A 15,111-nucleotide genomic window follows, 5' to 3' on the forward strand; every position below is an offset into this window, starting at 1 on the left:
CAAAGACATTTGCAGAGCGCGTCTGCCTGCATTGCACACTCCAACTCATGATAACTAAGCCATTATACTAGCAAACACTCAGTGTACCTAGTGGCATCCTATACGTGGCTATTGGACTTTGCTATAGTCCCACTAGTGCAAAGACATTTGCAGAGCGCGTCTGCCTGCATTGCACACTCCAACTCATAACTAAGCCATTATACTAGCAAACACTCAGTGTACCTAGTGGCATCCTATACGTGGCTATTGGACTTTGCTATAGTCCCACTAGTGCAAAGACATTTGCAGAGCGCATCTGCCTGCATTGCACACTCCAACTCATTATAACTAAGCCATTATACTAGCAATTTTTGCTGCCAGTTTAAGGGCCGTAGTTGCATTGTCAGGGATATTTATTCTTTATTATTCTGCTGTTAATAAAGCTAGACCACCACTGCAATCTACACCACCTCTCAATTTTTACTACCACATTTTCAGTCCACAATCTTGTCGCAATCAACATGAGTGGCAAAATGACAGATGCTGGTGGAAAGGGGAAGAGGCGTGGTGGAAAAGGCAAAAAAGGTTTTGTCCGTGGGGAAGGTGGCAAAGCTCCATTATCATCTGCTGAAGATAGACCATCTACCAGCAAAAGTAAGATGTCTACTACTTACTGTGGACAATCCGATGTGCTCCCTTTTTTACGGACACGAACAACAGGAACAAAGGTAGATGATGGGCAAAAAAGGAAAATGCTTGAATGGATCTCAAGTGGTCCAACAAGTGCCCTCTCAGCCACTTCAAGTACCGCATCCAAAAAACACCAGTCCTCTGAGTTGTCATCCCAATCAAACTTGCTTTCTCCCAGCTCTGAAGTCTCCATCAGCCCTGCACAGTATGGTGGAACTGAGATGGCTGAGTCTGCAGAGCTGTTCAGTCACACTATAGCCTGGGAATCAGAGGTCTGCTCCCAAGCTACAGTGAGTACAGAACAGGAAATGGTCTGCAGTGATGCCCAGAACCTTTGTGACTCTGATTCAGGCCGTGAGGACCAAGTTTCTGAGCATAATGTTGACGCTTTGTCACAAACTGTAACACCTGTGGTTATAGACAATGAGGAACATACTGATGAAGATGAGACGCAGATACCCGATTGGGATGACAACTTAAATATTCGGTCAGGGCAAGAAGAGGCTCGGTCTGAGGGGGAGGGGAGTGCAAACACAACAATTGATGATGAAGTTCTAGATCCCACCTACTGTCAACCCACAGTCAGACACTCGAGGAGGTCAACAGAGGCGGTGGAGGAGGATGCAACCGACGACGAAGTTACCTTGCGCCTTCCTGGACAGAGTCGGAGCACTGGTAGCACGTCTACAACTGCATCCTCAGCCACCACTCTGCCTATGAGCATTATTCGGGGTGGATCAACAGGTCGCATGGCCTCTAAGCCTTGCCTAGCCTGGTCCTTTTTTGACATAGAAAAAGATCGCCCAAATTATGTGATCTGTAAACTTTGTCATGATTCTCTTAGTAGAGGTCAAAACCTCAGCAGTTTGACAACTTCTTCCATGAATCGTCACATGAATAAATATCATAGGTCCCGGTGGGAAGCTCACCGTGCTGCAATGCGGCCTAGCGGAGCGAACCATCCACCGCCTGCCCCTTCCAGTGCATCCGCGCGCTCTTCATCTTCTAGGACTGTGGGGACAGCTGTCACACCTGTTTTTCCACGCACAACTTCCACCACTGTAACCGCAACAGGCAGTTTGCTTGGTAGGTCGTCAGTTGGTTTGGAAGGGGAAACAAGTGAGTGTGTACAGCTCTCTCAGACATCGATAGCACCAACGTTGGATGAAGGCAACATCATGTCTCCGCCTGCACTTTCCTCACAAACCTGCATTTTTCCAGGGACACCCTACTCAACACCGTCTACACACAGCAGCCAGATCTCTGTCCCTCAGATGTGGTCAAATAAAAGGCCACTTCCTGCGACTCATGACAAAGCTAAGAGGTTGACTCTATCCCTCTGTAAGCTGTTGGCTACCGAAATGCTGCCTTTCCGCCTAGTGGACACACAGGATTTTAGAGACCTTATGTCTGTCGCTGTGCCCCAGTACCAGATGCCTAGTCACCACTACTTCTCTAAGAAAGGTGTGCCCGCGCTACACCAGGATGTCGCACACAACATCACCGCTTCCTTGAGAAACTCTGTGTGTGAACGGGTGCATTTCACCACCGATACTTGGACCAGTAAGCATGGACAGGGACGTTACATGTCGCTGACTGGGCACTGGGTAACTATGGTGATAGATGGTGAAGGGTCTGCTGCACAAGTCTTGCCGTCCCCACGACTTGTGTGTCAATCCTCTGTCTGTCCAAGTTCCGCCACTGCTTCTGCATCCTCCACCTCATCTGGGTCCTCCACCTCCGCCCCAAGCCTGCCTGGTCAGGCCACCAGCGTTCTCACTGCGCAGAAGGAATCACGCACCCCTCATTACTATGCTGGCAGCAGAGCGCAACGGCATCAGGCGGTCTTTAGCTTGACATGTCTTGGGAATAAGAGTCACACAGCTGAGGAGTTGTGGTCAGCTCTGCGGTCCGAGTTTAATAAATGGTTGTCTCCACTCAACCTGCAGCCTGGTAAGGCCGTGTGCGACAATGCTGCAAACCTGGGTGCGGCCCTTCGCCTGGGCAAGGTGACACACGTACCTTGTATGGCTCACGTGTTGAACCTTGTCGTCCAGCAATTTTTAACACACTATCCCGGCCTAGATGGCCTTCTGAACAGGGCACGAAAACTGTCTGCTCTCTTCCGCCGTTCAAGCGCCGCAGCAGAGCGACTTGCATCGCTCCAGAAGTCTTTCGGCCTGCCGGTTCATCGCCTGAAATGCGATGTGGCGACACGCTGGAATTCAACTCTCCACATGTTACAGCGACTGTGGCAGCACCGCAGAGCCCTGGTGCAATACGTCATGACGTATAGCCTGGGCCAACGAGATGCAGAGGTGGGGCAGATCACCCTGATGGAGTGGTCTCAGATCAAGGACCTATGCACCCTTCTGCACAGTTTCGACATGGCGACGAATATGTTTAGCTCTGACAATGCCATTATCAGCATGACGATTCCAGTCATTTACATGCTGGAGCACACGCTAAACACTATTCGGAGTCAGGGGGTGGGACAACATGAAGGGGAGGAACTACAGGAGGATTCATATGCGCAAGGGACAACAACATCACCAAGGTCCAGACGTTCATCATCACCAACGCAGCAGGCATGGGACCATGGGGGACAGGGATCGACAAGGGCGCATAGTAGCAGGCGAAATGTTGAGCAAGGTGCAGGAGAACATGAAGAAATGGAGGACGAACTGTCCATGGACATGGAAGACTCAGCGGATGAGGGAGACCTTGGTCAAATTTCAGTTGAAAGAGGTTGGGGGGAGATGTCAGAGGAAGAAAGAACGGGTAGCACCTCTATGCCACAAACACAGCGTGGACTTGGTCCGCATGGCTGCGCAAGACACATGAGTGCCTTTTTGTTGCACTACCTCCAACATGACAGTCGTATTGTCAAAATTAGAAGTGATGATGACTACTGGATTGCCACACTATTAGATCCCCGGTACAAGTCCAAATTTTGTGACATAATTCCAGCCATAGAAAGGGACGCACGTATGCAGGAGTATCAGCAGAAGCTGTTACTCGATCTTAGCTCGGCTTTTCCACCAAACAACCGTGCAGGTGCAGGGAGGGAATCTCCCAGTTGTAACTTGACAAACATGGGACGGTCTCGTCATCTTCAACAGTCTACCCGTACCAGTAGGACCGTATCTGGTGCTGGTAACAGCAATTTTATGGAATCTTTTCATAATTTTTTTAGACCCTCCTTTGCAAGGCCACCAGAGACAACAAGTCTGACACATAGTCAACGGCTGGAGAGGATGATACAGGAGTATCTCCAAATGAACATCGATGCCATGACTGTGCAACTGGAGCCTTGCTCCTTTTGGGCTTCAAACCTAGAAAAATGGCCAGAGCTCTCCAGTTACGCCTTGGAGATTTTGTCGTGTCCAGCTGCCAGCGTTGTCTCTGAACGTGTCTTCAGTGCTGCTGGGTGTGTGCTGACAGATAAGCGCACGCGTCTGTCCAGTGACAATGTGGACAGACTGACGTTCATCAAAATGAACAAGTCATGGATCCAGAAGGAATTTACAACCCCTGTGTCATCCTGGGGAGAGTAAATGCTTGTGGATTTGGAATGTGCTTGATGCAAATCTAGCTGTGAAGTGTACAACTAGGGCACAAGTGCTGCCACTGAATGGGTGGGTGTGTGTGGGGCACAATTTTTGGAAAAAAAGGGAGACTCCGCTTGGAGTAACCCTTGCTTACATTGTTTTTAAAAGAAGCCAAGATGAACAAGTCATGGTTCAGCAAAGACTTTATCTACCTACCCCGGTGTCACGCTGGGGACGGTTAATTATGGCGTATTTTTGAATGTGCTTGATGCAAATCAAAACAACCTGTTTGCAACTGGGGCACAACTGCTGCCACTGAAGGGGTGGGTGTGTGTGGGGCCCAATTTTTGGAAAAAAAGGAGACTCCGCTTGGAGTAACCCTTGCTTGCTGTGTTTTTTAAAAGGAGCCAAGATGAACAGAGCTGGGATCAGGAAAGACTTTGCTACCTACCCTGGTGTCATCCTGGGGACGGATAATTATGGCGTATTTTTGATTGTGCTTGATGCAAATCTAGCTGTGAAGTGTACAACTAGGGCACAAGTGCTGCCACTGAAGGGGTGGGTGTGTGTGGGGCCCAATTTTTGGAAAAAAGGGAGACTCCGCTTGGAGTAACCCTTGCTTACATTGTTTTTAAAAGAAGCCAAGATGAACAAGTCATGGTTCAGCAAAGACTTTATCTACCTACCCCGGTGTCACGCTGGGGACGGTTAATTATGGCGTATTTTTGAATGTGCTTGATGCAAATCAAAACATCCTGTTTGCAACTAGGGCCCAAGTGCTGCCACTGATGGGGTGGGTGTCTGTGAGGCCCAATTTTTGGAAAAAAGGGAGACTCCGCTTGGAGTAACCCTTGCTTGCTGTGTTTTTAAAAGAAGCCAAGATGAACAGAGCTGGGATCAGGAAAGACTTTGCTACCTACCCCGGTGTCATCCTGGGGACGGATAAGAATGGCGTATTTTTGAATGTGCTTGATGCAAATGTAGCTGTGAAGTGTACAACTGGGGCACAACTGCTGCCACTGAAGGGGTGGGTGTGTGTGGGGCCCAATTTTTGGAAAAAAGGGAGACTCCGCTTGGAGTAACCCTTGCTTACATTGTTTTTAAAAGAAGCCAAGATGAACAAGTCATGGTTCAGCAAAGACTTTATCTACCTACCCCGGTGTTACGCTGGGGACGGTTAATTATGGCGTATTTTTGAATGTGCTTGATGCAAATCAAAACATCCTGTTTGCAACTAGGGCCCAAGTGCTGCCACTGATGGGGTGGGTGTCTGTGTGGCCCAATTTTTGGAAAAAAGGGAGACTCCGCTTGGAGTCACCTTGCGGTGTTTTACATGACTTTAGAAGGGCGTGCCATGCCTATATCTGTGTGTCCTCCTCTTTTTCCTTGTCCAGCTGTTTTGTTTTCGCATGAGTATATGTCCTTGTCACTTTCCCATGTGTTTGAGTTGTTTGTCACCTTTTGGACACCTTTGAGGGTGTTTTCTAGGTGTTTTTCTGTGTTTGTGATTGCCTGCCATTGTTTCCTATGCAGTTCGAGTTCGGTTCGTCGAACGTTCGACGAGCCGAACTCGAACGGGACCTCCGTTCGGCGAACCGGCCTCGAGCCGAACCGGGACCGGTTCGCTCATCTCTAATAAACAGTGATAAAGAATCATCTCCAAAAGAGGAGAATCTGGAACTATGGACAGCATCATGGTTCACCAATATTATTCTAAGCATTTGGAACAAAAAATTAAATAAAACCTGATAATTTTCTGCATGGAAATTAATTTTCGAGAGCTGCAGTTCAATGCTCCTGGATCTCTAAAGTCAGGTGAATGCTCTACACCTCACTGACGATCACTTTACCTTCCCAGTTTTTCTGATATACAGATCTGTTATCATTGATTATTATAGGAATAGTACCAAAATAAAATCTTTCCACCTACCCACAGAAAAGGTGCTCCCTTTCTAAATAGATGAGGCACTGTGCAAGAACAGTATATGGGCCTTTTGTCCTTAAGAAAGCTCATTAAAATGCTAAATTCCACTTGGTTTGGAAATGAAAATGCTGCCGCTTACCTCTCGGCAACCTGTGCGGCCGCACAGGCTGTACCAATGATATGTCCACCCCTGACATGTGGTCCAACTACTGAGAACCCAAATGATGATCATGAGATCCCCAAAACCTCTGTCAGAGTGGAGCATAGTCATGCATGTGTATCCACTCAAATTATTTTCTAGGGGACTGATGGAGATAAAAGCTCAATATAGGATAATAATAATAATAATAATAATAATAATAATAATAATAATAATAATAAGGGAGTGGCTTAGTAGTAACACTAAACAGTTTTCCATAAAAATATACAAATTTTATTAAAGATTATTAAAATATCGAGATCAAGCCTGACAATTAACAGACAAAAATTACAAAAACAATGACCAGAAATGTATGTACAGAATGTACAGAAAGAATGTGCAGAAAGATAAAGAGTCAGTTAACAGGGATAAATAGATCACAAGGCTTATAGGTAGCCTAACATGACCCAATCCTAGTAGAACCCTGCTTAGACCCAGAGTACACTCAAAAAAATAGCACCTCCGTTCAGTGGTGGCTATCCCTCCCTCACATCAAATCCCCTGTTGCTAATAAAGATAGTGACAAGGAAAAGAGGGGGAACCACAATATATATACAACCGCAGGAGAACCAAAGTCCAGATACAGCAGAGTAATTCATATGGCTCCAGATGTGGATACTTAACTTCCCAAAGGAAGATCCTTCAAGATTCCTTATGTTCAGGTATAGCCATGAGATGATCATTTAACACTAGAAGTCCCAGAAATTTCAAGCTCCCCCCTGAAGTCCCGAAAGAGGGTCAAATGACCCTTAGTCCAAACTGACCTAACTAACTACAAACTAAATGGCTAAACTCAATGGAAAACAACAACCTCCTGTGGTGCGACAGTAATGGCCTTAATTACAGAACAAAAGACGGTGATTATAGGATGTTTGCTAAAATCCTTCAGGTCATTCCAACCGTCTCTGGGTTCCAAAGGTAGAAATGTTAAATGACCCCTCTCTGGGACTTCTAGTGTTAAGGAACCACATGGAGCAATATCCGCTGTTTCTTGTATGGACAAAAATATGAAAGATCCTCCAGAAAGCGGGTAGTTGTTATATATGCCTCATATGCCTTGACGTGTTTCCCCGTTTAGTACGGTTCATCAGGAAGCCCAATAAGCATAGAAATCGAAACTGACTAATGAATGGTCTGAGGTAGAAAGATGTGGACCCCTGAGACAGCTCCTCCACACTGCAGATTCAGGACAGCACTGACAATGCAGATCTTCTGACCGTCCGGTGCATCAGGAAAACAAGGAAATACGCTAATGACTGATGGAGATACAATAAACTGAGCAGTGGGGATGATGACCAGTGTTTCTCTTGCACAGAGAACTTGAGGACCCTTATTCTTGTGAACACTGGAATCAAAATGCCTTTTGTGAGAAACTTGTTTATAGGTGATAAATTTAGATTTTGCGACAATTCCTTTATGTTAGAAATTTATGCTATCACATTTTAACTGGTACTTATGGTCTTGATCGCTTAGGACCCCCAAAATAGCCAATCACATATTGGTCCCTGAAGTTCACCATAATAACTTTCAGATGGAGAATTAATCAATTATTGATGCCTGTCAACTCCACCCCTTCAATCTGTAATACACACAAAATATACAATACATACTTCCAATTAGCCTTCACCGATATATATCCTTCACACATTTATACAGTACGCGCCAGTAGTGGGGTCCGCCCACTGTACTCATTGTATATCGAACCTTCATCATTATCAGCAACTTGGACGCACAGTTTATTGCACCCCCTTTGTGCCAATCCTTACCCGAAAATGGGTAAAAAGTCAATATTATCAGCCAAATCAGATGTTTAATAGTTGCTGCTCCTCATCTATACTGATAATGGTTGGATGTTTTTGGTTTGGCCCCATCATACTTCAAGACAGCATAGTAGATTGGACATTTGTGGCGCCCTGGACAAGCCAGGTCGTCACAGAACAACACCTACACACCCCACACTCCCGGTCAGGCACACCGAAGTCAGACAAAAACCCTTGTTGCCTTCCTCCAGGGGCTGATGTTCACACCAGGGGGGTGAGCCAGGCGGTTGGCCCCGCCCACTGAGGAGTTCACAGTCCTGGAGGCGGGAAAAGAGGCAGTTTAGTTTTGGAGGTGAAAGTGGAAGGAGGAAAGTGGCAGCTAAGCAGCCTGAAGTTGGTCCGGGTGTGTGGCCCGGACAGATCAGCAAGGTTGGCAGACGGTGGTGACCGTCTGCAGGAGTGGCCTATTGGAGCTAACCGTAAGGACCGTGGACGGGCGGTGGCCCGGCGGTACCGGACCGGTACGCAAAGAGAAGCCAGCACCATCCGGCAGGGGCTTACGGACCCCGGCAAGGCTAGGAGTCGCCGTGAATTTTCCAAATCCGTTAGCGAAGGGAACCTCCTGGGTTTCCCAGCAGCGAAGTCCCGTCAGAAGGCAACAGTCCAACCGAGAGAGGGAAACACAGTCACCGCCAAGGCTAAAGTTCCCAGGGCCAGAGCCTGCGGGCAAAAGGGGCTCCTTCAGCACTCATCCAAGCTGGGGAGCGGGTTACCGGTGGGAACCCATTGGAACCGTACATGTTGCACAGGTGCAGGGAAAGGCAGTCACCATCAACCTGCCGGGAGGAGAAACACCGCAGCCGTCTGTGGGACCCGTCCATCCAGCCGTGTGTTTTACCGAGAACTGTGTCTTCATCATTGGCTGAGTGAGTACCACCGTGCCGTGCGGCACAGCGCTGCCCCCGCGACCCTGCACCTCGCCAGGCCCCGTAACCCGCCTGCCATCCATCCCTACCCCATCACCGGGCCCCGGGACAACCAACCCCCCTACCCACGGAGGGGAGAACTAAAATCCAGGCTGCTCCCTGTCATCGCTCCCAGGATCCCCGTCCAGAGCAGCGGTGGTGTCACCAATCTCACCACAACCGTGGGTGGCGTCACGGACAATAACCAAATCCCCACAATCCAATGCCCACCCTTTTCACTCACGGGCGAGGAGCGCCGCTCGAGTCCCCGGGATCCGGCCCACCGCTCGAGCCACCACCGAGCAGCAGCAGCCGCGGCCGGACCCGAGCAGTGGGAGAGCGCAGCGTCCCCTCCTCCGCCCGCGACACATTGACTTGAAGGGTGAATACCAGTACGCAGCACTAGAGACAGTTTACAACTTTTGATGGAAATTTTTTTGTACCTTTTCACCAAAAAGCAATGGACCAGCTAGAGAATCAGTACCTTCTAGATATACCTGTTGTGGGGAGCTGCGTTATTGGTGGGAAGATGTGGGAGGTTAAGATGGTGGATGATTAGGGGTTTCTAGAGATGGAGGCACCATGATGTAACCTTTCATATTATTACTTGTACACATTTAATTCCATTTCATTAGTGAGCTTGTAATGACAGGACACTTTGTAGAATGGTCACTGAACACTATTGTAATGTTTTCTCAGCTCCACTGAGTGCTCCTCCAGGAGAACATGTCGGGTGTGCACCAAGAAACCACGTAGACCAGCAATGTTTAGACGCTTGTGACCTCGCTTTCTGGCCTCAAGAAAATTTTCAAGCATGTCCAAAAATATCTGTGAACATTTCCTTTCGCCATGGTCTCACTCTGGTTTCTTTTGCCAAACATGAGGTGTAAGATTTATTTTGGGCACAAAGAAATAATTTGAGAACCATTTTTATATCATTTGCATGAAACTCATGCCCAGCAGTTTGAGTGTTTAGTAGATTCCAGTTACATTTATACACAGGAGTTTTATCAGATTGAGTAAAGTATATGATATCATTCCAGTAACCTCTTAATGACCTCCAGTAAGCCTTTTTTTGTGATAGTTACAAGGTTTCTCCTTTTTTAAATGGTTGTCACCATGCTTTTTGGCTGAAAATGTATTTTTAAAGTTGTATCTCTTAAGCCCGCTACACACGCTTTAATATATCTCACAATCCGTCGTTGGGGTCAAGTTGTAAGTGACGCACATCCGGCATCGTTTGTGAGGTATCTGCGTGTGACACCTACGTGCGATCAGGATTGAACGCAAAACCGTTGATCGCAAACACATCGTATCATTCTCTAGAATTGAGCGTTTTGTTGCACGAACCTAGTGAATTGTAACGTGTGACATCCCTCATACGATTTCGGTGTCTGATGCTATGTGCGCAGGTGTGCGCTCTGCACCGCAGCTTAAAAAAGGTCCGCTTCAGAGCGCAGCTGAAAAGCTGCGTTCTGAAGCGCCTCACAATGTCTGTCATTCACTAATCTCTGTCAGTCGGTCACTATCTCTGTCCCTCACTCTCTGTCCATGTCAGTCTATCCCCCTCTCTCATATACTCACCGATCCCCGATCCCCGACGCTGCACGGCATTCACACTGCTCCGGCGGCTTTTACTGTTTTGAAAAAGCCGGCCGCCCATTAAACAATTTCGTATTCCCTGCTTTCCCCGCCCACCGGCGCCTATGATTGGTTAAAGTGAGACACGCCCCCCACGCTGAGTGACAGGTGTCACACTGCACCCAATCACAGCAGCCGGTGGGCGTGTCTATACTGTGTATTGAAATAAATAATTAAATAATTAAAAAAAACGGCGTGCGGTTCCCCCCAATTTTAAAACCAGCCAGATAAAGCCATACGGCTGAAGGCTGGTATTCTCAGGATGGGGAGCTCCACGTTATGGGGAGCCCCCCAGCCTAACAATATCAGCCAACAGCCGCCCAGAATTGCCGCATACATTATATGCGACAGTTCTGGGACTGTACCCGGCTCTTCCCGATTTGCCCTGGTGCGTTGTCAAATCGGGGTAATAAGGAGTTATTGGCAGCCCATAGCTGCCAATAAGTCCTAGATTAATCATGTCAGGCGTCTATGAGACACCTTCCATGATTAATCTGTAAGTGACAGTAAAAAAACACACACACATGAAAAAATCCTTTATTAGAAATAAAAAACACAAACACATTCCCTCATTACCAATTTATTAACCCCCGACAAACCCTCCATGTCCGGCGTACTCCACAGTCCTCCAGCGTCGCGTCCAGCTCTGCTGCATGGAGGTGATAGGAGCAGCAGAAGACACCGCCGCTCCGGTCACCTCCACGCAGGTAATGAAGACAGCCGCGCGATCAGCTGATCTGTCACTGAGGTTACCCGCGGCCACCGCTGGCTCCAGTGACAGCGGGTAACCTCACTGACAGCAGCTGATCGCTCGGCTGTCTTCATTACCTGCGTGGAGGTGACCGGAGCGGCGGTGTCTTCTGCTGCTCCTGTCACCTCCATGCAGCAGAGCTGGACGCGACGCTGGAGGACTGTGGAGTACGCCGGACATGGAGGGTTTGTCGGGGGTTAATAAATTGGTAATGAGGGAATGTGTTTGTGTTTTTTATTTCTAATAAAGGATTTTTTCGGGTGTGTGTGTTTTTTTACTGTCACTTACAGATTAATCATGGAAGGTGTCTCATAGACGCCTGACATGATTAATCTAGGACTTATTGGCAGCTATGGGCTGCCAATAACTCCTTATTACCCCGATTTGACAACGCACCAGGGCAAATCGGGAAGAGCCGGGTACAGTCCCAGAACTGTCGCATATAATGTATGCGGCAATTCTGGGTGGCTGTTGGCTGATATTGTTAGGCTGGGGGGCTCCCCATAACGTGGAGCTCCCCATCCTGAGAATACCAGCCTTCAGCCGTATGGCTTTATCTGGCTGGTTTTAAAATTGGGGGGAACCGCACGCCGGTTTTTTTAATTATTTAATTATTTATTTCAATACACAGTATAGACACGCCCACCGGCTGCTGTGATTGGGTGCAGTGACACCTGTCACTCAGCGTGGGGGGCGTGTCTCACTTTAACCAATCATAGGCGCCGGTGGGCGGGGAAAGCAGGGAATACCAGATTGTTTAATGGGCGGCCGGCTTTTTCAAAACAGTAAAAGCCGCCGGAGCAGTGTGAATGCCGTGCATGCCGGAGATCGGGGATCGGTGAGTATGAGAGAGGGCTGCTAACTTCAGTAACTTAGGAGATTAGCGGTCACCGGTGAGTCCTTCACTGGTGACCGCTAATCAGGGCGCGACACAGACAGAGCCGCAGCATGATAATGAAGTCGGGTGAAGTTCACCCGAGTTCATTCTGACAGTGCGGCTCTGTCTGTGTTTGCTGGCATCTGCCATTCGGCTCTGCTACATGGCTGTCTGTGTCTGCTGTTAGCGGCCATGTAGCAGAGCTGAATGGCAGATGACATAGTAAAAACGTATCCCTACACATTACACACGCTTGGCAAGTCAATAAAAAAAAAAAAAAAAGGTGCCCAATGCATATGTCACGGAACACATGATCTAAAGGATCGCACACAAAATTGACCAATTTAACATAGACTACTAACGCTCGTGTGACAGCAAATGAACGACCAACGTGAAATCTCATAGATCCCGTATGCAACCTGGGCGTGTCACATCGCAAATGCGATTGTACAACTAATTGCAACGTGTAAAGTGGGCTTTAGATCTTGTATGTCTAAGAATACATTTTTGAAAACTCTAGCACTATTTGGAAAGTTCAGACCATACAAACTACGTGCTGAAATGTTATTAAGAAACACATTGATTGATGAGAATGCCATCTCCTATGTCATCCACATGCCTCTCCTTATCTTCTTTATATACTGGAGGTCTAATTTCACTATCGGGTCATCAACTTCATAAATCACCACGACGGAATCTATGAAAAATGGCGGACACTTCTTTGTAAGGCCTCCTTCACACATCCGTGTCTCCGGTACGTGTGATGTTCGTTTTCACTTGTACCGGAGACACAGACACACGTAGACCTATTAAAATCAATGGGTATGCACACACGTCAATGTTTTGACTTGGACCGTGTGTCTGTGTGGAGCACATACGTGTCTGTGTGCTTCACACGGCGATGTTTGTGTTCTGCAGGCAGCACGGATGTCACACGGACCGCACACTGATGTGATCTGTGTGACACATACCGGAGGAAACACATGTCATCGGAGGAAACACATGTCACTGAGAAATAAATGTATTTTTATACTTATCTGCCTCCAGTCTGCAGTGCTGCTGTCACATTTGCTTCTAGGCCCACTCATTATGCTCATGAATATTCACTACACTCAGCACAAACCCATAAGCAAGTGTGACAGCAGCGCTGGAGAAAGCAGCACCAGAGACAGGTAAGTATACAAGTTTGTGCTGTCCATGTTTATCCGGATATCACAATGATAGCACACGAACAGCACATGGAACATACATGGACAGACATACGCACCTATGCAATGGACCATGCAAAACATTTGTTTTTTGTATGGACATGTGAAGGGGACCTAAGACATAGATGCCTCAGAAGTGGCTGATGAAAGAACACTGATTATATCACACCCGTACTCAACAGCATACCTAATTATACAGTCAAAAATATTGTTCCCTGTATATATATATTTGCAAATCCATATAGAATGTAGATTTTTCATATGGACATGTGTCCTGATTTTTGGTTCATTGATCCTACCTTAATAGGGGAATACCACTTCCGGGAAGAACTTGACCTCCCATAGTTGATGTTGAGAATCTTTGGAGATGGAAACTCATACTCCTGCTCTGGCATCTTCACTTTAGCATTTTTGGCTTTTTCTAACTTGGCTCCTTCTTCTGTAGAACCCCTCTCACCCCAACGCACCTAATAGATAAGATAAAAAGTTTCAGCAAATAACAAAGACACTAAAACTTGGGTTCATAAATTTAGTACAATCTTTAATAGTGGAGTATTATTATGATTATTTATTATTATAGCGCCATTTATTACATGGCGCTTTACATGTGAAAGGGGTATACAAAAAATGGACAAGAACAATAATCATAAACAATACAAGACACAGACAGGTCCAGGAGGATGGAGGTCCCTGCCCGCGAGGGCTCACAGTCTACAAGGGATGGGTGAGGATACAGTAGGTGAGGGTAGAGCTGGTCATGCTGTGCTGTATCAGACTGAGGGTTACAGCATGTTGTAGGCTTTTTGGAAAAGGTGGGTCTTCAGGTTCCTGTTGAAGCTTGTCAAGGTAGGCGAGAGTCTGATATGTTGTGGCAGAGCATTCCAGAGTATGGGGGAGGTACGTGAGAAATCTTGGATGCGATGGTGGGAAGAGGAGATGAGAGGGGAATAGAGAAGGAGATCTTGTGAGGATCGAAGGTTACGTGCAGGTAAGTACCGGGAGACTAGGTCACAGATGTAGGGAGGAGACAGGTTGTGGATGGCTTTGTAGGTCATGGTTAGGGTTTTGAACTGGAGTCATTGGGAAATGGTAAGCTAGTGAAGGGATTGGCAGAGAGGAGAGGTCGGGGAGTAGCGGGGCACAGGTGGATTAGTCGGGCAGCATAGTTTAGAATAGATGGTAGGGGTGTAAGACTTTTAGAAGGGAAGCCACAGAGCAGGAGGTTGCAATAATCCAGGTGGGAGATAATAAGGGCATGCACTAGGGTGTTTGCAGCTTCTTGGGAAAGGAATACACAGATCTGGGAAATGTTTTTGAGTTGGAGGTGGCAGAAGGTGGAGAGGGATAGGATATGTGGCTTGAAAGAGAGAGCAGAATCTAGAGTTACTCCCAGGCAGCGAGCACGTGGGACTGGGGAAAGTGAGCAGCCATTGACATTGATGGATATGTTAGGTGGGGGGTTGAGTGAGGAGGAGGAAAGATAATTAATTCTGTTTTGTCCATGTTCACAGTATCACAGTATAACTGGAGAGGGGACACCATGGTTGCTTAGTGGGTAGCATGGTT

The 15,111-nt window shown here is 47.3% G+C and overlaps 1 protein-coding gene across 1 annotated transcript in view; it reads right to left on the reverse strand.

The window, feature by feature from the left end:
- ANTXR1 (ANTXR cell adhesion molecule 1) overlaps nucleotides 1-15,111 on the reverse strand; it is a 336,918-nt gene that overhangs the window by 82,830 nt on the left and 238,977 nt on the right. The window contains exon 16 of the mRNA XM_075346171.1: nucleotides 13,845-14,012. Within this exon, the coding sequence (XP_075202286.1) occupies nucleotides 13,845-14,012 (168 nt within the window). The remainder of the gene's footprint in view (nucleotides 1-13,844; nucleotides 14,013-15,111) is intronic.

The sequence above is a fragment of the Anomaloglossus baeobatrachus genome, chromosome 4, assembly GCF_048569485.1.
Source record: "Anomaloglossus baeobatrachus isolate aAnoBae1 chromosome 4, aAnoBae1.hap1, whole genome shotgun sequence".
Taxonomy (NCBI): Eukaryota; Metazoa; Chordata; class Amphibia; order Anura; family Aromobatidae; genus Anomaloglossus; species Anomaloglossus baeobatrachus.